Source organism: Anastrepha ludens, chromosome 6, assembly GCF_028408465.1.
Source record: "Anastrepha ludens isolate Willacy chromosome 6, idAnaLude1.1, whole genome shotgun sequence".
NCBI lineage: Eukaryota > Metazoa > Arthropoda > Insecta > Diptera > Tephritidae > Anastrepha > Anastrepha ludens.
In genome coordinates this window covers 2447927-2473217 of record NC_071502.1, presented here as the reverse complement: position 1 = coordinate 2473217, position 25291 = coordinate 2447927, and the positions used below count along the sequence as shown (strand labels likewise).

The 25291-nt window shown below is 36.5% G+C and overlaps 1 protein-coding gene across 6 annotated transcripts in view; it reads right to left on the bottom strand.

The window, feature by feature from the left end:
* LOC128868175 (kinase D-interacting substrate of 220 kDa B) overlaps positions 1 to 25291 on the bottom strand; it is an 85841-nt gene that overhangs the window by 2706 nt on the left and 57844 nt on the right. For 5 of the 6 annotated variants that reach the window (XM_054109983.1, XM_054109984.1, XM_054109979.1 and 2 more), the window contains 11 exons: positions 13444 to 13578; positions 13056 to 13253; positions 12545 to 12985; positions 10938 to 12455; positions 10101 to 10740; positions 9860 to 10025; positions 9619 to 9797; positions 9310 to 9539; positions 8554 to 8724; positions 8257 to 8481; positions 5082 to 5190 (listed from right to left, as the gene is read on the bottom strand). In XM_054109983.1, coding sequence (XP_053965958.1) covers positions 5082 to 5190; positions 8257 to 8481; positions 8554 to 8724; positions 9310 to 9539; positions 9619 to 9797; positions 9860 to 10025; positions 10101 to 10740; positions 10938 to 12455; positions 12545 to 12985; positions 13056 to 13253; positions 13444 to 13554 — 3988 coding nt within the window. In that variant the 5' untranslated portion in view covers positions 13555 to 13578. Of the gene's footprint in view, positions 1 to 1318; positions 5191 to 8256; positions 8482 to 8553; positions 8725 to 9309; positions 9540 to 9618; positions 9798 to 9859; positions 10026 to 10100; positions 10741 to 10937; positions 12456 to 12544; positions 12986 to 13055; positions 13254 to 13443; positions 13579 to 25291 lie in introns of those variants that run through there. The other variant, XM_054109978.1, reaches the window with a different exon arrangement.

Below are 25291 nucleotides of genomic sequence, written 5' to 3'. Positions count from 1 at the left end.
TGCGAAAACCAAAATGTTTTAATATTAATGAACAGCCTCTGATCTCGATAGCCACTTTACTATTTTTAGCGCTATTGCTGATCAAAATTGCGATTCATAATCAAATACAAGTTTTAAGCTATTTTTAAATTAGAAGCAAAAAATTCTACAAGTTTTAAGTTATTTGTATATCGAAGTTATTGTATATCGAAAAATGCGAATAAGTGTCTGTCCGAAAAAACAACAAATAAGTGTCTGTTGAGAAAGAAGAAATAAATTCAGAAATTTCAAATAAAAAATTAATAAATAAAAATCTGCCTTAAACTATCAATAGAAAATTGCCCCTTTTACTTTTACCGCTTTTTAATTGACCCAAGCTAAAAAAATTAATAGCAGAGTTGGTTATGACTTTTTTATACAAATACGGTGTGAGAAAATATATTTTCTCTTTTGAGCCTCTTGAATTCTTTTCCATCAACATCGTAATTTACTTGTATAACGCCTTCGGATAAGAGGCATAATTTTTAAGCTTCAAGTTGGTGAATTCGGACCGAACTAGTCCAAACGAGTAACAGCCGATATGCCACACAAAAGGACACACCATTTTTTATCTACTGCAAAAAAGCATCATTCCCATTATTTTAAACTGAAACTAAAAATGAGTTTCAGTCAATGCCAAATAGAATATGTGGGTAGATCTATTTAAAAATCTGAGATATTATTCATACAGATAAAAACAAAGTTCACAGAAATGTGACCCATCAGGGTAGTTGGAAGGCAGATTTCTGTGAGATATAAATTCTAAATACATATTGCTCTATATGTATGTACATTTAGCCATGTAAAAAACAGTTTTCTGAGCTGGGAATGAAATGGGTTTTTGGAATGCGAGCACTTTCTGGCAGCTTTTGAGTGTAAACACACACATATAAATATATATATATGCATGCATATGTGCATATTCTACTTTAGGTCATTAACTTTTAAATAATTTCAATTTTGAAATATTGTGCATTATTGAGTTGTAGTTGATACTCATCTATGAATATTTATTAGGTATTTATTAGTTTATAACTGTAGACAATATTTTGCTATTCCACCTAGGTATCCCTTCGATGCACATTTCTTAAAGTCGCCCTAACAACACGCACCAATAATCAAATCGAAATACATAAACATTTTGCAAAATTGAGAAGGAAAAGCAACATGCAACTGCTCTGATGTGAGAGACAGCTAATATTTTGACATGGGACATACATATGTACAGGTAGGTAGGTATGTAGTAGTGCATAAATTGTTGTAACAATAATAAAAAGGGAAAATTTCATTGTGATTGAGTCCGTAAAGAAACGCCAGCGCAAAATGTATGCAGCGAGCAAATGTAAAACGCCCAACACCAACACCAATACCAACACGGAAAAATGCGACAAATGCTAAAGGCAGCGCAGCTTCACAAAGCCAAAACTGCAATAAGCAACGAATATGAGTACTATAATAGTAATGGTTAATGAGTTTTAATTGCATCAGCAGAGTATTTTCAGCAATTCGCCCAAATAATGAAACTAACACAAAGCGCTGCATGATTTATTCAATGTTTTTATTTTTCTTGCTAATTTTGTTGTTATAATATATTGTTACTTTTATCGTCCGTATTGTATTATTTTGATAAATTCTAGGTTTAAGTTTCTATAACACAATTTATTTACTTTTCCTTTAACCATTTTTAATTGCTTTTTATTATTATTTTACTTTTTACTTTTTACCAGAAAAGCAAGAATATGCTTCTACATTAGTATATTTTGTATATAATATGCTACTAAATAGTTTTTTGTTCGCTCTAACGTTAGTTACAGAATTGTTGATGTGTGACTCTACCAATAGTTAGTATCTATTTTCTATCTTTTATAATATTTTTGTAATATATTTCTCATTTATATACCTACTACATATATGTATATGCTCATATTTTACGAACTTCTTCTTTACTTAAACATTTAAACATGCACTTTTACGCAAGTTGTTAAGCGATTTCTGATTCATTTTCTAGATGCAAATTTAAACATCGCTGAACTACAATTACAGTATGTGGATTCTTAAGAAATTTATATGCTGATATATGTATGTATGTATATATTAGTAATAAACATTTGTGTGCAACAGAATGTAGTTGAATAATTCGGATGTTAGGTATAACAGGCGTGTATGTGGGTATGTGTGTGGTGATTGTGTGAACGTGTGGCCATAAATTCGTAAAGAATAAAAATACTGAATTAGTTCAAGTCAATAAAAAATACTGTTAAAATATGTTTGTTATATGTATGGAGTTGGTATGTATAAAGGTCAAGAAAAAAATATTCTGGGTAATATAAAAAAAATTGCCTCTCATTAGCCGTGAAAATGCTGAACATTCAAGCTTAATAAAAATCAGCACCATAGACAAATATTTAAAAACAAATTGTATTTGCTCATCGACATGAAATTGTGAGCTACAATTGCATTTTGCATGCAGTAAATGATCGTGCAATTTTTTATAATCATATGCGTATGAAGGTATAAGAATGTCCGCAATGGCCTAAATGGAATGTGATTGAAAATTTGATGAACCTCTCCCACCAATCGGTCCGAGTCTCAGAGAATCCACTAATAGTATTTGACGTACTCAAGCCTTCTAATGATAGAAAACGTTTTTTCTAATAGCGGTCGCCCCTCGGCAGGCAATGTCAAGCCGCCGAGTACATTTCTGACATGAAAAAGCTCGTCATAAAAATATCTGCCGTTCGGAGTCGGCTTGAAACTGTAGGTCCCTCCATTTGTGGAACAACATCAAGACGCACACCACAAATAGGAGGATGAGCTCGGCCAAACAGCTAACAGAAGTGTACGCGCCAATTATTTATTTATTTATTTTTAAGCCTCCTAATTGTAATAAAAATAACTCAGCATGATTTTCAGTATCAAAAGGCAGACAAACCATGCACTTCCGCACTGTTCTAAAAGACAAGTGGAGTATAAATTTACTCTAGTCGTGTCCAAAAATTCATTACCTAAGCAAATTTATAATTTTGAAACTTCTTAATAGCTCAAACAGATCACTTCTGCATAACCTTTCTTATTTCTTTTGAAATTAACCGATTTGTTTTCTTCTAGTTTAGCCCGCGCTAGGCGCTCATGGGGTAAAATTTATGTGATACGCAGTATTTTGTTGTAGTTATTACAACAATCAAACAATCAACTTTCAAATTTTCCTATGCTCGATATACATATAATTGCACTAATTTGCAACACGGCGATGTAGCCAATCTCTATTGAGATGCGCCCGAGAAGAGGTTGTGGGTGATCGACACCGAACTCGAACTCGCCCTCCTGCGAAGGTGGGAGCCAAAGAAAATGACAAAAAAGCCGAAAAATGAGTATTGGCCGATCGAAAAATTATATTGTAGCTGATAACAGAAGAACTACAGATGAAGAGATAAGCAAAGCACAAATTTGAAAGGGTTTATATGAAGATTTGCACATGAAAAAGTAAGCGCGTGTTGGGTACCGCGAATATTAACAGCACTCGACAAGCAGCGACGATTGGAAAGTGGCGAGCGATGCATTAAAAGCTATAGGAATCACCCAAGTTGGCCAACCATCTTACAGTCCCGACTTGGCTCCCACTGACTGTTCCCTTTTTTTCAAATTTAAAAAATAAGCTAAATAAATCAGGGAACAAAGATTTTACGACAAGTGTATTGCATTTGAGGGCACTACATTGAAAAACAAAAAATATTTATATATACATAAAAAACACCATACTTTTCATTCATTTAGCACCTTAGGCCGCGAACTTATCGGTCGCCGCCAATATGGTATGTCGTGAGATTATAAAATAATTTGTATGCATGTATTAGTGAATCATTTTCAGTGCTGTACTATCTTTCTGACGGCACAATGGTTGTGGTTTGAAGGTACCACATTCAGTTTGTTAGCCGGAAAGTGAAATTTATAGTTAACCATTTTTAAGTAACTATTATAAAATGGCAATGTATTGTGTTTAAGTTAAAATGTAGTATTTAGTACCCTATTGATGAGTAAAGAAGAAAATATTCACCCAAGATTTTGCATAAAAATGTCGAACGTATAGCACATGTCGACATTGAACAGGACGTTGCTGACTGCCAACACTCAAGTCACATTACACTAAAACTCTCTATAGAGTACTTGCAATTTAAAACGTTCCAGCTCGACTTCAAATATTCACTATGAGAAGCTAACTAATTATCGACATTAAGTGTACTAGCAAACATCTATGTACAATATATAAGTATGTGTGAGTGATTGTTTGGTGTGCCAAAAATGAATGCGCGGTCGTGCTGTTTGGGTCGTGACGGTTGTCGTACAATACAAATATGGTATATAGAGTTTAGTCAAATATAAGTTGCATGTTTGTGGCGCTAAAATATGGCATAAAATTGCGATATTTCGAAATTTCTAATTTCACTTCTATTCATTGGGTTTCTATAGAGACGTATCGTTGATGTCATGGTCGCCATTCGTATTTGGAATCACAACAACTGTTGGTACTGTATTACGCTGTTGTTGTTGTTGCTGTTGCTGATACTGTTGCTGTACAGGTGATCGCATTTGCGGTGTTAGCGTGTCATAGAGTAAATCGTCGCCGACCGAATGATGGCGCTGATTGCGGCTGTGACTATGACCACCAGTTGTTAGCATCTGAACAGCTGCCTGGGTGCTGGCATCACCAACAATACTATGACGCAATTTATAAATATCACTACTAACCCCACCACTTCCACCAATTCCACCACCACTACCAGTATTATTAACGCCACTAAGTAATACGCCACTGCCTCCATTGCCCATATGAATACCGCTATTAACACCAACAACACCACCACCACCACCACCAATACCAATACTCTGCAGCGAATGCGTGCTGCCACTATGATTGTGCTGTTGTGTGTGAAAATTGCCGTAGTTGTTATTGTTGGCATACTGTAGGAAGTGATTAAATTTGAGGTCATCGGATGGTGAACCAAATTCCGATGACTCGCGTATAGGCGCTAATTGCAGTTGTGCAGCTGCAGCTAACATCTCACCTGTAGGCAAACCCGATGGACTGGGTCGTTCACTGCTAGCCACATCTTCGAAAGCCTCCTCGTTGAGGGTTTGCAGAGCGCCACAAATCATTTGTTCCTCGAGCGTAACCTGTAATTGAAAAAAAGTTATGAAAATTAAGGGCATCACGGGGGAGATGGTTAGGAAGAGAGCGCCAACACATATGAATAAAAACAGTTATACTACAAACTCGAAAAAAATATATACACCTAAGATTTTTGAACGTTGTTTGATTAAAATCGTACTTTAATGAGAGCAAATTAATACAGAGCCATTGAAGGGATAAAAGAAAACTAATTTTCGATAAAGTAATACCAATGAAGATTAAAAAACAAATTTTTTTTCAGTTTTAATACACAATAAAATAAGGCTTTAAAAAGCTTTATAGCAACTAATGGGCGTAAAACAACAGTGAAAAATACACGAAAATTAAGTGGATATTTAGTACTCCAAATCAATTCGAATTACAAAAGTTTATAAACACTGAAAATGGATAGCACAATTTTTATTAATTACATTTGTATATACGAGTATGTATGTATGTCAGAGATAGCGATTTAACTGTATATCTTACAATAGGGAAGCTTAAATTATTTGTGACAACAAATGTGATTCCAAATTAATTAGCGAGACAGAACCACTAACTATATTTTGTCAATCTGGGAAACGTGCAGAGAGAAACCTCGGAAGATATCTACTTTTTTTTGCGAAGGTTCAGAGGTTTATGTATGCACGTGTGATTGTCTCTTACATAGAATATGAATCAAAGATCTGCACCCATTCTTTCATCAAAGAGATTTAACAAGTCCAAAGTAATGGCGCCTAGAATTAAATTTTGCCTCTTTTATTTAAGTTTTGAAACGTTTAGTAACGTTTTTACTGTAACTATTAACTGTCATCCTGATAGTTTCCCACTAGCCATATTGTTGAGATAGGTGAGTAGGTGAAATGGTTGAAGTACCCGTCTGGCACTCCCCAAGCAACACTAAAACGCTGTTCTGATAACATACCTGCAACGGGCAGGTATCAACAGCCAACCACAGCTGCTGATATAATGGAGAAGATTGATGGGATTTAGGTTAGAACACTGCCACCGGCTTTCGACTGACTTCAATCGTCTAGCTGCCAAACCCGGACATTTAAAGTAAAGGTGCTCAAGAGTTTCCTTCTCTGAAAGGCCCCCACTACTACTGCAATGGGAATTGAATGGTAAACCATTTAACCTGAATGGCGTGGAGTCCCAGGACTTTTAAAAACTGCGTCTATTGTAATTGGGCCCAAGAGTTTTTGAAATAGCACACAAGGAAATGGAACTTCATCTCTTCTACGCTTTGCTCAGAAATGAGTTGTGAAATTCCTCTTTAAAAACAGTCAGAGGGGCTCCGATTAACGAATAAGAGATCTCCAAAACCAATTCAGTCAATCCCTTCGCTTCGAACCTACGTTCTCTCCGAATTCCGAATGGTTGTCATGCACCAACCCATACGGCGGCCGCCTCGCTTAGCTCTTACTTCGATATATTTCAAACTTAATATTTTAAATATTTTTACATTAGTAGTTTATTCCCAGACCCTTGGCCCCTTATGGAATTTCGGAAATAACGAAAATTTATGGAAAACAAGTAAAGATGGCTAATTGTGGTCCGTATCGCACATTTTAGTAAATTTAATTTGAGTTGGATATTCCATGTTTTATCTTTTCTGAAAACAACTGTTATATGGAAGGTGGGCACGCTTATTGACCGACTGCACTCATTTTAAAAGCCACTACCTTAGAACAAATTTTATTGTAATATTTTAATTTCTGCTCGAGATATCCTATGCACGGACGGACGAACGGACATACAAGGTGGCGCAAAGTTGAACGGCCATTTTTTTCTTTTAATAATTTTTTTCTAAATTTACTAAATCAAAAAAAAAAAAAAGGTATTGAGCGAAGAAAATCTTTATTTGGATCATCAGCGCTCCGTTGATTGTCTGTTTGTGCACGGCAGCTTTCTAGCTCGCAAATGTCAGATATGATTGACGTACGTTACTATTCGCAAAAATCAAATCTTCTTAATTTTGCCCCACCTTGCACATGGCTAAATCGACTCCTCTTATTATTCTGAGCATTTTGGTATATCTCGATTCCTATGAACCAAATTATAATACCTCTCGGCACAGGCATAATAACATGGAAACTATAAACACTACGTCTGTCACTATTTGTAGCATTTTATTTTCAGTTTTCTAAAGATAGTTAAAAAGATAGTTTTCTAAAAGTTAATTTTAAAAAAGGCTGGAATTGAAATTTTCAAAATTTATTGAAGTTTAATCGCCAAACTTTCGAGGCTGGAACTGCATTCAAAATCTTCAACAGAATCCTGAAACACATACGAATAGAAACCGATATTCGAAGATGTTTTTATAGATCACAAATAATCTTCCAAAAAGTTGCCGTAAATTGGACTAACTTCATCTAGGTACTGGAATAGAAAGGCAAAGACAAGTCGGACCATTCGAATCGTTGTACGAATGTTGTACTCAAAATAAATAGTTACACATTTTTGAAAACCTTCTGAAGAAACGTACTCGGCGCAGCTTAAAGGTATTACTCCAGTAGTTTCTGGGATTAACTATGAACAGACTTACATTTATGATAATAAAAGATTCGTGCAGGTTGACAATTTAAAACACACTTAGAAAATCGTAATTTAAAATAGCTTACTAGAATAGGAAAATTATCTTGTTTAAATATTTGGATGCACCGTAAAATACATAAGTTTGATTGAACTTCAACTTGTAGTGAATTTTACCTGTAGATACTCATAATCGTGTACTTTTGGCTGCATTTTCGGAATGATTTTCAAACAAAACAAGAAATTACAATATGCATGAAAACGAATTTCTTTGTACATATGTATGTGCAATAATGAAATGTGCGAGACATCGAGGCTTTTCTTTGGCAATATTTCTAGCACTCATAAATTCACTCTTAACATTAAAAAACTAAAAATTTCGACTCTTTATGAGTCGAAAAGCCAAGTAGTTCTAAAGTGTTGCCTTTTGTAGGAGCACCTAGAAATATTGCCTCCACATGGTCCGTTTCAGCATGTTGGGATCGTCTAATTCTAAAGCTTATAGCCCTTGCTCGCTAGCTTAATTCTCTACGCACCTGTTTTTCCATGTGACTGGTGGTGGAATTTTTGCGTGAATGCGGCTGACTAGGCGCCAGGGTATGTGTATCTGTGGTGTCTTTGGGCGCCGCTGTGTTTGCTGCTGCTGGCACATCGGCTATCGCAGGTGTTGGCTTGAATTTGCGTTGCATTTTCTCGCAGTCTCGCAGCGTGTTTATAAGCAACCGGAACAACTCCCAGTGACCAAAATTAAGACCTAAAACCTGTTAATTATTTTTTTTATTGTACCATCTAAAATAAATTGGAATTTTTTAATAGAGGCTGCGAAGTCTTACCCCTTTCAGATCGTTAATATCGCAGTACTTCAGTACGCGTCCATTAATCGCATTTTCTCTGAGAATTGGTGACAATTTGGGTAAAGCGGGACGCAGATCATCCACACGTTCGATTAGGCTTATAACACCTTCCACAGTTAGGTCGGACAATTTTGTCTGCAGCACGTCATCCTGTAATTATTTTGCTCATTTAATACGTTTTTTGTTTACTAAAATATTTTACTAAGCACTTAAAAACTTAAATAACTGCTTAAACTTAAAAAAATGATGTCACACTTCGGCTGAGATGTCACACCACCGGGACTAGTTTGTCTCACGATCGCAGGATTGATAAGCACTTTTGCTGGATTCCTGATTCAATAATTTAACGAGGCAGCATGGGGTAAGAATTAAAGTGCGATTGGAAGCTTCTGTAGATTAAGGCTTTTTGGATACCCAAAAAACTGGCCCAACTTAAGTTTGCTTGCAGGCTACTTCACTGATCACAACCAATCACGCTTGCAGAGAATGCCCACTCATCATATTTAGTGCGAATGTGCGCCCTAGACTGAATTAGATTGATAATATTTAAGAATTTTTACAGTAAACCCTGCAGTTGTTAGTAATGCGGCTATCACAGCTCTTCATCTTTCATTAAGGAGTGTGTCTTGGATATCGGTGGTTTGGAACCCGATATTAGGATAAACCAAATCTTCTAGGTCATAGTGTCTTTTCGAACTTAACTTACTAATTTTTAATTAAAAATTTACAACTTACGGCGAAAGATTCACTTGGCGACCCGATCAAGGGCGTTAATGCACTCTCCGAGATCGTACTGGGATTTCGATGTCTCATCTCATAATCGTTGTGGAATAGTTGATATGGTGGGTAAACAGCAGGTGAAGGCACATACGTAGGCGTTGGTGGGGGTATGCGTACGGCAGTGTTAACACTAGGCTTATTTTGCAGCATTAGCGTGCCTTCATCCTCGATTGATTGTTGGTCCTCTGCGAAATGAGAAAATATTAATAACATAAAAATAAGTGTGATATTTATTTTGTATATATGAATGGTGTTTGCACCCACCTTTCAATACTTTTCTCAAGTATGGGTCGAGATTAATTGTGAAGGGCAGGAATATTCGCAAATCCGCCACGAGCAAATCCGATTTATGCAACTGTAAAAAGGCGTCTAACTTGCGCTCATCACGATCGAGTTCGAGTAGAGGCGCAGCTTCGCGTAGGCAAGCGATCTTCGGGCGTACTCTGTGAATATTAAGCAAAAATTTAATAAGCACTAAACTAAGCCGAGAAAGTAATGTACGCACTTTTCATATACTGCTTGTAGTGGCAAATTGTCGTCATAGGAATCCATGAAGTTGTCGTGCTGCAGTACAATCATACTAGCACGCAACGGCCACTGCTCCGTTAAATTTATCCACGAACTTAAACGATACCAACTAAAGTCTATTTGGAATGCTTTCAGTAAGCGTACTAAAATGGAAGAGATAATAAAGCGTTACAATAAAATGTCTACAATTAATGTTTATGGATGTTTTTTAAATTTACCTGTTATGTAGATGACGTTCATGAGTCGCCGCATGCTACGCGGATTCACATCGCTGAAGTAGTCATCGGTTAGCATCATACGCGACAAATCGAGTACACCTTGCGGATTTTGACCCAAGCGATGTAGATTTGAGCCAATCGAACTGGCCACCGACTCGGACAAGCGCAACTTCTTTCCGCCACTGCGCCCTGGATTATGTGACGAACGCAGTTTCTCTTGACTTGACATAATTTCAGACGCATTCGACAAGCGACGCGCTGAAACCGAATGACCCAGTGTCGGCCCATCTTCGTTGGGAAATTCACTGTAGTTACGTTTGAAGAGCATTGCAGTCATTTGGGCGCGTTGTACTTTCCGCAAACCGGAATTTTGCAAATACACCGGTAAATGTACGAGGTTGCGTAGGAAATCGTGTCCGCCAATTCCGCCTTCGGTGAAAAGACGTCTACTGTTAGCTTCGGCTGCTTTGGCGATCACGTGTGGATCGACAGCGATGAGTAGAACAAAGGGCCGATTCGGTGAGGAGAGCAGTGTTTGTATCGCATTGAGCACGGAGAGAATACGCTCCGTATCGCAGGAGTCCAATGCATCCACCACGCCTACCAGACGACTTTGTTGATTTGTAAAGGCATCGAGGCACTGTGGGGGTACATAAAATAGTAATATTAATTTAGAAAATAAATCCAAGCTTTAAGAGCATCAAAGTAAATTTGATACTGCAGGAGGATTTGGCTTTCGATTTATCCCTGTGTCAAAAGAGGCGATTCTGAACCTTCCAAGGTGGTTTTTACAACAATAAGCCATAAGTCAAAACAAATTAAGTCTATCTTATTTACCTTAATCATATCTGTCATCAGTGCCACTTCCGTTCCCAACGCGGTCAGGGGCGCGCCCTCATTATGCCGCACCGACCTCCGCAAATGACGGCCCTGCGAAATAAACAGCGAACCGAACGCCTTGGCCATTATATGTAAATTTGTGCAGACAATAGTCACTAAAACGGCGCAAATCACATAAATCGAGACGAGTATCCTTTCCTGTTCATCGTCCGAAGCATATGTAAAATATGCCACCACGAGTGAGATACCCGTTATTAGCGTTAATAAAGCCAGCTCGAAGATGATCACAATCGGCATACAACACATGCGCCGCCACCGCCATCCAGACGTCGCTTTCAGCGCTTTGGGGCGAAAAGCGCGATACAACCGCGTCGAAAGCCAACCATAGTGCGATTCGATTGCCTCGAACAGAGCGGCCAACATATGTGTAACGGCCCCCTCACCCGTCGGCGATGCACTGCTCGCCTCTGCGAAATGGAAACGCACTGGCTTCGCTTGGGCATCCGCTTGCGCACCTGGCGGATGGCAGAACGCCACCTGTAGAATAAGTCGCAGGCGTCCAATACGCTTTTTAATGCCATGCTGCACCGAATAGGCCCAATACACGTCCATGTGGTTGTTAGCGTACTTAATACTGGCGAGCAGGAGGTAGGTCAAAACTAAATAAAGTATCGCCGCTATCGTACCCCACATAGCAGACCACGAAGACAAACCGACTATAGTGCCTAGCACCAGAGCGATGTGCAAATTCACAATAAATAGCAGTCCACTAGTCTTTATGGGTGGTTCCGCCCACTGGCGTGCGAAATTGTTCATCTCGTCGCGGAGTTTGTTCAGCAGAAAACTCTTGCCACTGCCCCACTTGGCGTACAAACCCACCGTAATGGGTGTGGTTAGCGTGGGCTCACTCAATACATCGGCCAAAGCGGATGAGTACAGTTCATAGCCGAGCATGCCTTCCGAGTCTTCATTTGTATTTAGTCGCCGAGCACCGAATACCTGTCCAAGTATTGTCTTTTGATGTATGGTATCAATGTTGTATGGCGTCTCACCAGCCTTATTCGCCCTATACAATAGTTGACTGTTTTTCGGGTTACGCAGCAAAGCCTCAACGATCGCCTTGGACCGCGCGCGCATGGCAATGTGCAGGCAGCTGTCACCACGCTTGTCACTTGCCGTTACTTTTGCTTTGCGATCGAGCAGCATTAGCACGATTTCTAAATTACGATTACGCACGGCACGCAGTAAGGCGGTGTCACCATCTTTGGTTGCTGCTTCGAGATCGGGATTCGTGGATAAAAGTAGTTTCACGATATGCGTGTGACCCTTCTCCACCGCCGTGTAGATACCTGTTTTTCGATCCTTGCCTTGAATATCGACGTCAGCGTGCTTTTTCAGCAGTGCCTCAACGACGCCACGATGCCCGCCTTTAACGGCATGTATGAGGGGGGTATCGCCGGCGCGGTCTTGTATGTTAATGTATGCACCAGCGGCGATTAGAGCAGCGCAAATTTCCTGCAAAAGGGAAGCAGTGGTCATAGAATTTAAGTCCAATTTTGGAATTATAGTAAAAGTATTTCCATTGCAGACACTCTCGCACTCACCTGGAAGCCCTCACGGCTCGCAATCGCCAACGCCGTCATACCATCCTTGTCCAGCGCATTCACATTGGGTCTCTTCTCCAACAGCGAAGTGACACAGTCTGTGTGCCCGTCCGAAGTGGCCACCAGTAGCGGCGTCCACGAATACATGCCCGCTGTGTCGACATTAGCACCGGCTTTTAGCAGAGTATCGACTATCTCAGCATTGCCTTTACGGCACGCCCACACAAGCGCAGTCGTGCCATACTTATCACCAACATTCACTTTAGCACCACGTTGCACCAAGAGGTCAACAATCTCCTTGAAGCCACGACCGGCAGCCCAAAGAAGTGGGCCCAGATGGTAGTTGCCATGCACATTCACATCTGCGCCCTTCTCCAGCAGAAAGCGCACCAGATCGGTATGACCACGATATGCAGCCCACATTAGCGCCGTCCAACCGCCCTGTCAGATATAAGGGGAGAGAACGAGGGTTAGGTACTACTCAACTATGCTACGATATTTAAGAATTTACCATATCACGGTGCTCAACATCTGCACCATTATCGATAAGCAATTGTACGATATCGAAGTGGCCATTCTTGGCCGCGCACAATAGTGCTGTCCAGTTGTCATTGTCCTCCGCTTGGACATCTGCACCGCGAGCCAAAAATTCCCGCACAAAAACAGTTAAGCCACGTCCAGCAACAACCATAAGTCCAGTGGTGCCATTCTACAATAAAAATGATTGATTTTAAGCATTTGTTTGGACCCCCAACTAGCATTTTCTAAAACGGAGGATAATCTTTGGATATAACTTTCTCTAAATCCTCGCTTCTAAATTAAGGAGTGAGTAAGTTTAATAATTCCACGATTTTTACACAAAAAATTTCCTCAAACAATACAAAAACGAAAGAACTCACCTCATCACGATCATCGACGGATAAATGCCGACTATCTAAGATAGCGCGCAAACCGGATAGGTCATTAGAGTCCACATATTGTAGGAGCGCTCGATGTGCTAATGAACCCATAGAATCTCCGTACCGATTGAGATGCTAAATGTGAATAGAGAGAGGGAGAGAAGAAATATTAATGCATTAAGAAGAAGCTCTGTAAAAGTTATATGTTAGACAAATATTTTTAGAGAGTTATCATGCCAAATGGAAAAGCACAACATTTTATACACACCAAAAAATATTATATATTATAAAAAAATTCAACCACTCTATGTGAAAAAAATCTACTTAAATCGGCAAATTTTCAAAATCGTTTGATAAGATGTGTAGGTATAAACACGTCTTGGTTGTATTTTAATAACAGGATTGTCACATTCTGAACTGGACTCGCTTTCAAAGAGCATATTTCACACGCAATGAAGGCTGTGTCTTTTGAAATTGAGCTTTCATAAAAGATGCCTAAGACTGGCGTTACCATCACAGTTCAATATGCAGGAACCCCTGAAGAAGTTTGTATTATAGATTAAAAATGCAAAAGCTAGGGATGTAATGATTGAAGTTTTCGAAAATATAACTCCTTTTTCATTAATAATGGAAGTCGTGGAGTCATTTCCGAATCCGCCATCATTTCCTTTGATTAGTAATGCCACATTTGCACAATTAGATTGTTTAATAACTCATTGAATTCGAGAACCAATTTAAAGTAAATACGCAACATCATCTACTAGTAAATAAATGTTCCTACATAGAATTGCCATGCGGATGTTAGCCATAAATTTATTAGTAAAACTCCTCAGATCTCGTCATTTGGCATAATTGAGGCAGTTATGTATGCCAAGACTTCAGACTACTATAAAAAAAGCATTCACGGAGAATTTTAATGGAAATTACTCAGAAAAAATACCATGCATATCTAAGTAAGTTCGAAAGCTTTTTCAATAATACAAAAGGTGTTCAAACCTAAGTGAAAGCAGTGCAAGTTCAGAAATTTGGTGTCTGAAAACATTTTTTTGTTAATTGTTGTTATTATTAGTAAGGAGACATGCTCAAGATTGTGAACAAAATGATTTCTAATTTTTAATAACTTTTAAATGCACATCCGTCATCCGATGGAAGAAAAAAGGTTCAAATTAGTTTTCAATGTTTTTTCGTTTTAATTCGATGATGAAATTATAGTTAGTTTTATTTATTCTTATGCAAATGGTTACACCCAAACAGTTTTCTGACTAATCTTCAATAACTGGGCAATGAAATAAGTACCCGCTTACAGGTTCGACTCGACGCTAAGGTGCCTAATTCACAGATTCACTGTACGAATTTAAGGGGGGAGCCTGGTTTATAAGGTCAAAAAATCATTTTTTTTTTTTTGTTTTAAGCGATTCCTAATATATTTCAGAATATTCACACAAAGTTACAGAGCCTAATTCTCAATATTTCCGTAGATACAAAGCCAAAGGTAGGCGAGCGTTAGGTAGTTACGCTGTGACCGGACAGCTATAGTACAAACTTTATCTTCTTTTCTCGACTTTTAATTTTTATGATTTCTTTGAATTGGCGTACATGAATGAAAAAAAAACTAATGAACCTTTTGAAATGAATCATAGCTTATTCCCTTCAGTATTAAATTCTCTTGTATTTGAACAAACAAAATGGATAAAAAAAATTTTTTCAAGATTTTTATACCAAGTTGAAGTGAATTTTTTTTTATAGAAAGGCACTTTTTTCTTTAAAACCTCCAAAAAGTTGAAATTTTGGAATTTCTCTCAGTTTTCTTAGTTCATCTAGAATAAAAAATCATGATAATTAGAATTCCATTTGAATTGTTTGCTTCAGATAATAATTACGAGCTGTATCTTGTACGCCAGTTGGAAACTCCAGCGTTGCAGCGCTCTAACAATTGCTATGTTAAACATTTTTTTCAACTTATTTTTGCGAGTACAAAAACTTTTTATACTTTTTAAATGTTCACTAAAAGATAGAAAAAACTTTGCAGTGCTAAATTAATTTTTTCCTTAAAAAAAAATCGCAAAGAGATGCAATTTTTAGACCTCATAAACCAGGCTGCCCCCTTAAATATACTAAGTTGCAAATTTATAAAAGCACCAAGTTTTTACTATTTATTTATTTATTTTTGAATTAAACTAATTTTTTTATAAAAATATAGTTCATTCAATAACAAAGACCTTAGCCCAAGTTTCAAACCTTGTATAATATTTATAAAAATTCGATGAATTTTCATCAAAATTTCAATCTCTTTATTCGAATGTCCAGAATTTTTCTGAAAAAGCAGAGTAAAAAGTTTGAAATGCTGATCAAAAATTTCGGATTTTTTATATATTTGGTGCAAAGTTTGGAACTTTAAGTGTATATTTTGTTTGCTGTAGTATGGACTATTTTTGTACAAAAAACTAATTGGAATTAAATTATTATATTAATAGCCAAAAGTGGCAAAACAAAAAAATCCCCAAAAATTAAACAAAAAAATTGATAACAAATTTTTTTTAAAAAACAAACAATTCTAAAAAAATTAAAAATATTTAAGGGATATATTTTTCTTTAAAAAAAATCTATATCACAACTTTCAATATTGAATAAATCTCAAGATGGATAAAATGTTTAAAAATCTTTTTCAGTTTATTTCTTATAATACTCAAACCTTCAAACAAAACTATTTTTAGAATATATAATTGACGACAATGTCGAAAATACTTAGATCACTTAGCATGGAATGGTTCTTCTACTGCATGAGCCGTTTGGCCGTCAAAAAGATTTGTTCGCGTTGGATGCCGCATAATTTCACAATCGTAAAACGCAAAAAATGGCTCGCGTGGATTGGTGCAAAGAAATGTTGAAAATTTGAGCAAACGTATGCAAAAGTGTATTCGTCTTCACGAACAATATTTTTTTCTTAAAACTTAAGGGGGGAAGTCCATGTGAAATTAAAAAAAAATCGATTGTTTTTCGATATTTCGAAAGTATAGTATCTTAAGAATAGACTGTGAAATTTACATGTGGAAATTCCTAATATTATAGCTTCTATAGCCCATTAACTATGTAGAGAGTGGTCCGCGCGCTCCTGTACAAACTTTAGACTCAATTATCTCGAAACTGTATTTTTAAAAAATGCTCATGTTGTAACTCAGAAAGGTATCGAGCGATTTGTTGGACGTTTGGTGAGGCCTTTCTGTACATTACTATCGGAGAATAAACCTAAAATGTCAGATATTTCGCGATGATAAATTAAATAGCCCTAAATTCTGACTTTTTTTCAAAGGCTTATTTTATAATTCATTTTATACTTGTTTTTTAATTTTATAGGTTCATCCTTTCCGTTAATATTTTATAAAAAAAAACCAATTTAATTTTTTTGTTTCAGATCGATAGATTAAGAGTAATAAATAGAGCAGTTTGGGACCTCGCGCCGTAGGCAGCCGACAAGAAATGATCCTGAGCCGCCATTTTGGAAAAAAGTAAAACAAAAATTTTTTGTACTCTCGGAAGATTAATTAAAGTTGTGTAAAATAATATAATTATTTTATTACCTTTAAAAATATGTTTAAACAATGACCGATTTTGAGGCTTCTACATGGACTTCCCCCTTAAGTAGCAAAACTCCTATTTGGTAACTGTTTAGATGGCAACTTTAGCGTTTTCATCGCTTTTAAGTCTTTACTAAAGTTTGTTGGCTAAACGCCATAAGTCCTAGAACGCGTGGTATGAAGTTCCAGCTTAAATGTGCCCTTTCATTGGCGGCAGAGAAGACTACATACACGCACGCATCGAGGAAACATTATGAACGAATTTAGAGTGTAAAATAGGAAGGTAAATATCGACTGGCCGCCATGTTCAACGGACTTGGCTCCGTGCGACGCGGGTATCCAGCTTAAGCACATTGAAGCGGCAAAACAATAACTTTGAAACAAAATACATTTTCTTGAACGAATGGGAATTTTTGTTTTAGTCGCAAATTCTAGGGAGGAGTTTGACTGAATTCACCTACATTTTACTATACTTATGATAAGTCCAATATTTATACCGTTATATGAAGCGTTTTATAATTATAGCCACTTGTGGTGAAGTTAACAGTCTCAGTTTTCTTTATTGCGCTTTTTACGTCGTTTAATGGGTCAAAAGCATTAGCTGAGCATTTAATTACAATAATACCAACAACTTGTATAAAACATGTGAAATGTAAGGCAGGGAATACTGAAGTGGTCTACATCTGATAATTAAGTAAATTAAAAAGTTATTAAAAAATTAGGAGTGCGGTTCAAAAATTAACAACACTTAATAGGCAATGAAACATTAAATCATGTAAATATTTATATTTATGGCAACATTCGAGCCAATCGCATTTGATTTCAGCTATTAGAATGATTGATTAACGAGTCAGCAGCATTTGAGTTTTTTGTCAAAACCCTTCAAAGTGATAATAAATGGTGTGAAGAGCCATTTAAAGATATGATAAAATATTGATGATGTGCCAAGTGCCAATTTGAAAGTGCTCGAGCAAAGCAAACAAACAACAACCAAACAAAATATTAAAAAAAAGTTAATAGATAAAGACCATCGTAAATATTTACCTTGATATCAAATGGACTTTGCAGACAACTTATTGCGTTTAAGTAGTAGTAACTTACTAAGGTAATGCCACATAAATACTTTGCAGTTACGTGAACGTTCACATTTATTGCAAGAATATCCGATGTGTGTTGGTATGTTGGTGTATCTGTATGTTACCTAGTGGACTGAGTTGCAATAAAATGTGATAAAACGATTGAAGTGACAATGACATTGATGAATTGATACATTATTGAGCTGGCGCAGACACATACATGCAAACATCACACTTCCTGCTCGAGAGAGAATGTACATTTGTCTCTCCGTGTATACAAGTGTGCGTATGTGTGTGTGTACAAATGCATTGGAAGTACTTTCAATCTCCACTGGCAGGTGTTAAATGTCTAAAACTAACCGTACTATCCACTGCCCTTCCTTCTTCGCTTGTTTGCTTCCTCACTTCGGAAGGCATTTCAAATGTATCAAAATTGCAATGGAAAATGTTAAGCCAGCTCAGCTGATACCGAGTGTACACACAATATAAAAAATTTGATTAAATTAATTTTGTAATGCAATTCCCCGATTCAAATATGAATTGAACAAAAAGGTGTGCTCATCAGGATCAAATGCAAATATGGTTAATTTTAGAATGTTCATTCAATGCAGCTGAATTTTTGTGTGCAATAAAACCTTTATGAGCTTTCGATTCTAAATTTGCATTTATTATTAAGTTAAAGAATGTTTAACTGATTGTTTGCGTGTGCAAAAATAATTTTAAATTGAACTGTATTTGATTAAGATGATTGGGCACTTATTTCGAAAAACTTAAAGGTTATATGTTTCACTATTTACGAGCACTTTTGTGCTGCTATTTACCTAATTGAAGGTAAATAGAAATTCCTTACGTAGTGTAATTTTATTATTTCGCAAGGGGCGTCAAATCGATTAACAAAATCGGAAAGAAAATATATATTAGAAATATATTTTTTATAGGCTGCTTGAATAACAATATCCTCAAAGCACATAGTGAGTAGACCATTTTTGCGAAACAAAGTTTTGCTGTACTCTCACCGATTTTAAAAGTGTTTCAAAGTTTTCTCAATTTGGTCATAGAATTTTTATATTCCGTGTAAAAAGTGTTATAAATCGATTTCTGATAGAAAAAGTATTGTTGTGGCTTAATTCGACTGGGATCATTTTGGCCTCATTTTTGGATCTAATAGGCCTGTCACAATGGGTACGGTACGTCCGTTGCGGCAGCGCACTTCACTGACGTAACGTGTAAAATGTATCGTGGTGCCACAATGAAAGCAATGCCGCATATAAACAAAACACAGATGTTTTTGATGCCCTTTTTTGTACTTTGGTACTTCATTTTTTTGAGTCAATTTGACCTCTTTTTAAGGAAAGCTCGAAAATTTTTTTAACAGGCAGGCAATGGCAAACCTCCTCTTAAAATTTCTGCCGTTCGGAGTCGGCTTATAACTGTAGGTCCCTCCATTTGTGGAACAACATCAAGACTCCAATATTTGTACAACTATGTATAGTGAGCGTCAAAAGAAACTGTACACCACATATTGATAGCGTTTTTTTATTTTTATTTTTATTTTTATTTTTTCTTAATACAATTTGTTTTTTCACTGTACGCATTTAATTATATTCCGTTGCAAAATTATAAAAACACCAAGTTTTTACTTTTTATTTATTAATTTTTTAATTTCAGTTATTTTCTTTATAAAAATATAGTTTATACCACAACAAAAACCATATAAAGCAAGGTTTTAAACTTTTACAGAATTTATATCAATTCAACAAAGTTTCATCAACTTTTTCGTCAGAATGTATAGAAAAATTCTGAGTATGCAGTTTTATAGCCTATTCGCATTGATTTTTGACTTTTTTTCACTGAGGTGTTGCGCATTTTCTCCATATGACGGATGTACGATATGTTTTATGTAGTTTTGTACTATGAAGAATATTTTATAAGAAAAAAACAAAAAAAGTTGTCAACATGCGGTGTACCCTTTTCATTTGACGCTGACAGTATATTGAAAGAAAAAAATAAATAAATAAGTACTGGCCTAATAACAACTTTAGTCGACTATTTGTGGCATACGTCTTGATGTTGTTCCACAAATAGAGAGACCTACAGTTTTATGCCACCTCCGAGGCAGATGGTTTTTATGAAGATCTTTTTCATGGTAGAAATACTCTCGAAGGTTTGCCATCGCCTTCTGAGAGACAACTGTTAAGAGAAATAACCTTTTCTATTATTTGATGTTTCAAACCGTTTGATATTTTTATTGCGCGGCGCAACGATGGGAATTGGTTATCAGAAGCGTGTGATTTGCTGCACTGGACAGCTTTCTTCGAGTATTGTAAAGCAAAAACCCGAAAACAAGTCCTGAATAAGCATAAACTACACATAAAATAGCGTTAAAAAGTTTAGAAAGCTATTTGTAATCACTTTGAATGATCGGGTGGTGATATCATTAAATTTCAGTTTTTTGAATAAGAACTGCTTAACGATTTAAACAGCGATTTATATATTTACAGTTCAATTCTGTGCGCTTGACAAATTAACAAGCATTTTACAAACAGCAAAGATTTTTACTGAGCTCAAGGCATTACGTTTTGGTATTCGATGTAAAACTTGATAGAGTCAAGAGCGCTGCGCTGTACTGTGGTAGACAATTTAATGTCAACAGCCATCAGCTTTTTAGTGCAACGAAGTGACATATTGTGCTAAATGGAATCTTCAACAACGTACATTTGTAAGTATTTCAGATTTTGTTCATTATTTATTCTGAAATAATAATTTAATATTAACGATTAACGCGTGAACTGAAAGTTTTGAACAAACACGCCTTGCTTACAGAAAATGGGTCACTGGGATACCGCAAGTGCTTTAAATATTATACTCGTATTTGCCTCATTTTCCTCTTCATTTACTGGCAACAATAAAAGTAGGAGATCTTCTTCCATTTTCACAAACAAGTTCATTTAACTTCGCTACATATTAAAATGGTTTAAGATTCTATTCTAATTTGCTTAGAGCTTTTTGCAATTTGATAGTTAAGCAAGAAAAGAGTTTTTTATAATTGAGAGAAAATACCAAAATCTTCATTAACATGCAATTCAGCTTACTAAGCAAGAATTGGTTTCTGTGTGACGACCATTCGGATCTCAGCCAACTGGGGATTCGAAAAATCAAATAATAGTAGACGTTTTTTCTATACAAGTAATAGCGAGAGTTAAGGCAGATGAGGTTGCAAGAAACAGTACTTCGGTAGCACTTTCCCTACCTGTTGGAGTTACGGGTTCTCTACAAAGACGTTTTTAGAAGCTGTCATGATAAAAAAGAGGAACAGGGTTTTTAAATGAAGTAAGCGCAGCGGCAGAGTTGAAAATACGGCAGACGTTCTGGTATGGATTTCTACATCCATGTGGTATCACAAAAGGCTCAGGCCCAGCTCGGTCCTATTTGTGCTGCCAGAAATGTCAGCATTTACTTCAACTTAACCCTAACCTATCATACAAGTATAACAAACTTAAATCAGTTCCACGAAAATATTATCAATTTCCAAAACAAACAATTGATCTGCTTGAAAAGAATACCACAGCAGCTTGTTTTCAATTTAACATCGTTATGGCTTAATTTAGCAAAATAATCACTTAATTCGTGAATTGTTTTTCTTTCCGAGCTCATAAAAAGTAGTGAGTTTTTCACCAGTGTTTGAAAACGTGCTTAACTCGTATAACTTATCGCCTTTTACGAGTATTACAACGTGAGGCGGGGTGGAAACTACAGGGTGGTTCATCTAGCGTTTGGAATGTAATTCTGCCATAAGTATTTTTTAATTAATTCATTTTTTATTGGAAAGAGTAAACCTTGCCATTAAGTATTAGTTATTTTTGCCTAACATTTTTGCGCAAATTGTTTAAAACTGTTTTATGATCGATCTTTAGCTCCTAGGCGATGCTACGACATTAAACATGCCGGTCAACTTCGATTATTTCTGCCTAAACGGAATCAACGAAGCCAAAATTGCACGTAATTAGCCATTATGGTACCGACATCATGAAAAGCATTCACAATTTTAGCGGCCTGGCTTGCATTTTCGCCTTTATCAAAGAAAAATGTATATTGTACCGAATTTTCTCTTTGTTGACTTCCATTGTTAACACCCTGTAACTCACAGCTGAATGGAACAAACAAAAAACAGCAAAATAATTTGTTTGGTGTGAAATGTCAGCTTGTTTGATCGATACTTTACGAGATATCGATAACTACAGCCATCTGCCGAGAAAATATTGGATTTCTTTGTTCCCAAACCATATTTGCATATGGAACGCTCCTGGGGCAAACAAGTGAATGACGTGTCTCAAACGTCAAATGTAACCAAGGGGTTAAGTTCTAATGTCGTGAGTACCTTCTGCTCAAATATTAACGAGACGTTATCAATAAAACGGTCCGCGGATGACATATGGCAAAAATAAATTTTTTGTTTTTTGGTAGGATTGTTATAAGCTTACATGGAAAATTTCAGCGTGATATGTCACATAGTTTGTTTTCTGTGCTACTGTAAACAAGTCAAGCTCGAGTGTGTTCTTCGAATTCTCTTTTATGACTTCAATTGTCTCAAAATGTTTTCCACGGAGCGGCAACTTGAGCTTGGGAAACAGGAAAAAGTCACATGGAGCCATATCAGGCGAATACGGTGCTTGCGGAACGATATTAACATTATTTTTGTTCAAATAATCGCGAACAAGACGTGATGTGTGAGCTGGTGCATTATCGTGATGCAAGAACCATGACTTGTTGTCCCACAATTCCTTCCTTTTAAGACGAATGTTCTCGCGCAAACGCTTTAAAACGTCTAAATAATATTCAGCGTTAATCGATTTTGCGATTTGTGCGATTTTCAAGCACAATTTCCTTTACTTTTCCGATGTTTTCGTCGTTTACTGATGTTGCTGGACGACGTTCATGAGGCAAGTTTTCAACCGATGTACGGCCCTCTTTGAACGATTTGTACCACTGGAAAACACGTGCACGCGATAGAGCAGAGTCCCCATAGGTTGTCTGCAACATTTTTAAGGTGTCTGAAGCCGAAATTTTGTTGGAATAACAAAATTTCAAACAAATTCTTTGTTCAACTTGAATTTCCATCGTTAAATTCGAAGAACACACTCGAGCTTGACTTGTTTACAGTAGCACAGAAAACAAACTATGTGACATATCACGCTGAAATTTGCCATGTAAGCTTATAACAGTCCTACAAAAAAAAAAAAAATATTTTTGCCATATATCATCCGCGGACTGTTTTATTGATAACGTCTCGTTCATATTTGAGCAGAAGGTATGTAGAAAAATCGTTTTGGTAAAATGTTGATACAAGTTACCGGCCGGCGTTGCCGAATGGGTTGGTGCGTGACGACCATTCAGAATTCAGAGAGAACGTAGGTTCGAATCCCGGTGAAAGACCAAAATGAAGAAAAAGTTTTTTTCTAATAGTGGTCGCCCCTCGGCAGGCAACGGCAAACCTCCGAGTGTATTTCTGCCATGAAAAACCTCCTCATCAAAAAAATATCTGCCGTTCGGAGTCGGCTTGAAACTGTAGGTCCCTCCATTTGTGGAACAACATCAAGGTGCACACCACAAATAGGATAAGGAGCTCGGCCAAACATCCAAAAGAGGGTGTACGCGCCAATAATATATATATATAAGTTACTGTATGCCGATTCACTATCAGAATGTGCAAAGGGTGGAAGGTGGAGTAAAAAAATCAACACTTCAAATTCCAAACACTAAGTGTACCACCCTGTATTTTGCATTTTCTATGAATTGACGCGCGTAAATGACTCCGGTTGCATCTTCGGTGTGCATTGATCAACAACACACAATAATGACGTGTATGGCAAATCTGTCGACTTTTGACAAAACAACATAAATCGACTTAGCTTTTTCTACTTGTGTAGAAGTAAATTTAATATTTATACATACAAACGAAGCTTTAGAATCTAACTTAATACAAATTTATTTAAAGTTTTAAATCGGTTTATATAAGAATTGTAGGTTTAGGTTGAATGGTTTAAAGCCAAAAAGTGCTATAATCATTTACCGCCATTTCATCAAAAGCCTAAAGATATGAGCATACATATGTACTATGTATATGCATGTAAACGCGTAAATACTAATAGCTGTGCCAAGTTATAATAGTAAATCAACATATTGGCAATTGGCATTTTCAATGAATCCACCATTTAATCAATGAAGACTTGTTGTGTAAGCTACGGCTAGCTAACCAAATGGGTTTTTTCTACTGACAGAAAAGCGTTTTCGCAGTAAAATTGAGTTAACTCTTACGCAGCAGGGGGAAAATTAATTACAACTCGTTTTCTGGTTCTCCTTATACTCGTATGAGGAGGATTTTCGAATTTGAATTCATCGGAAATGTCAGCGTTTTTAGTTTACATATTTTATGACTTATTTGCTATAATAATTTCTGATAAAAAAATTCAAATTATTACGAAAAAATAGCTCTTAATCATTGGAGTGATCATCACATTTTTTTTTTTCCTTTTTAATTTGCTAATTTGTCTGATTATCTACATACGTGTGGATGAGTGGCGAGTAATGGAAACGTGCGTTTGATTAGTTTGCCGCCGTATTCAGCGAAAGAAATCTCCCGCGTTGCATTGCCTTTGAGCCAATCATAAACTTTGGTGTTGTAGTAGTCACGTGACGGTGCTGGCGAGCAGTGCACAGAAAACATGTTTGCTAATTATAGTGCACGTATGTATGTATGTTCGATGTCTGGATATTGTTTTTGCGCTTAAAGTTAATAGTCATTTATGAAATTAGCATTGATAAAACGAGAATTCTAGACATACATGACAAATGCTCTAAATGGCCACATGGCTTACTGAGTAATCAGTAATCAAAATTTTGAAAAGTTTCAATGGAAATATTAAATTATCAAAAAATTTTCCAGTGTCCCAGTTGCTGTGCACTTTAGTGGAATGGCCAAATAAAGGAAACAAGTATTCAAGTGTATCAATGAGTTTGTAAACTTATGTAAATCCCCTAATGCGTATACACACTAACGGAAATGTGGTTTCCAAATATACATACATTAAATTTTTTTTTCCAAAAATTTTCCACAAAGCGCGTAAGTGAATCGACGCAGATTTACACATTTATTTATGTATGTATGCATGTGCATTTAAATATGAACACTTAAGTTTA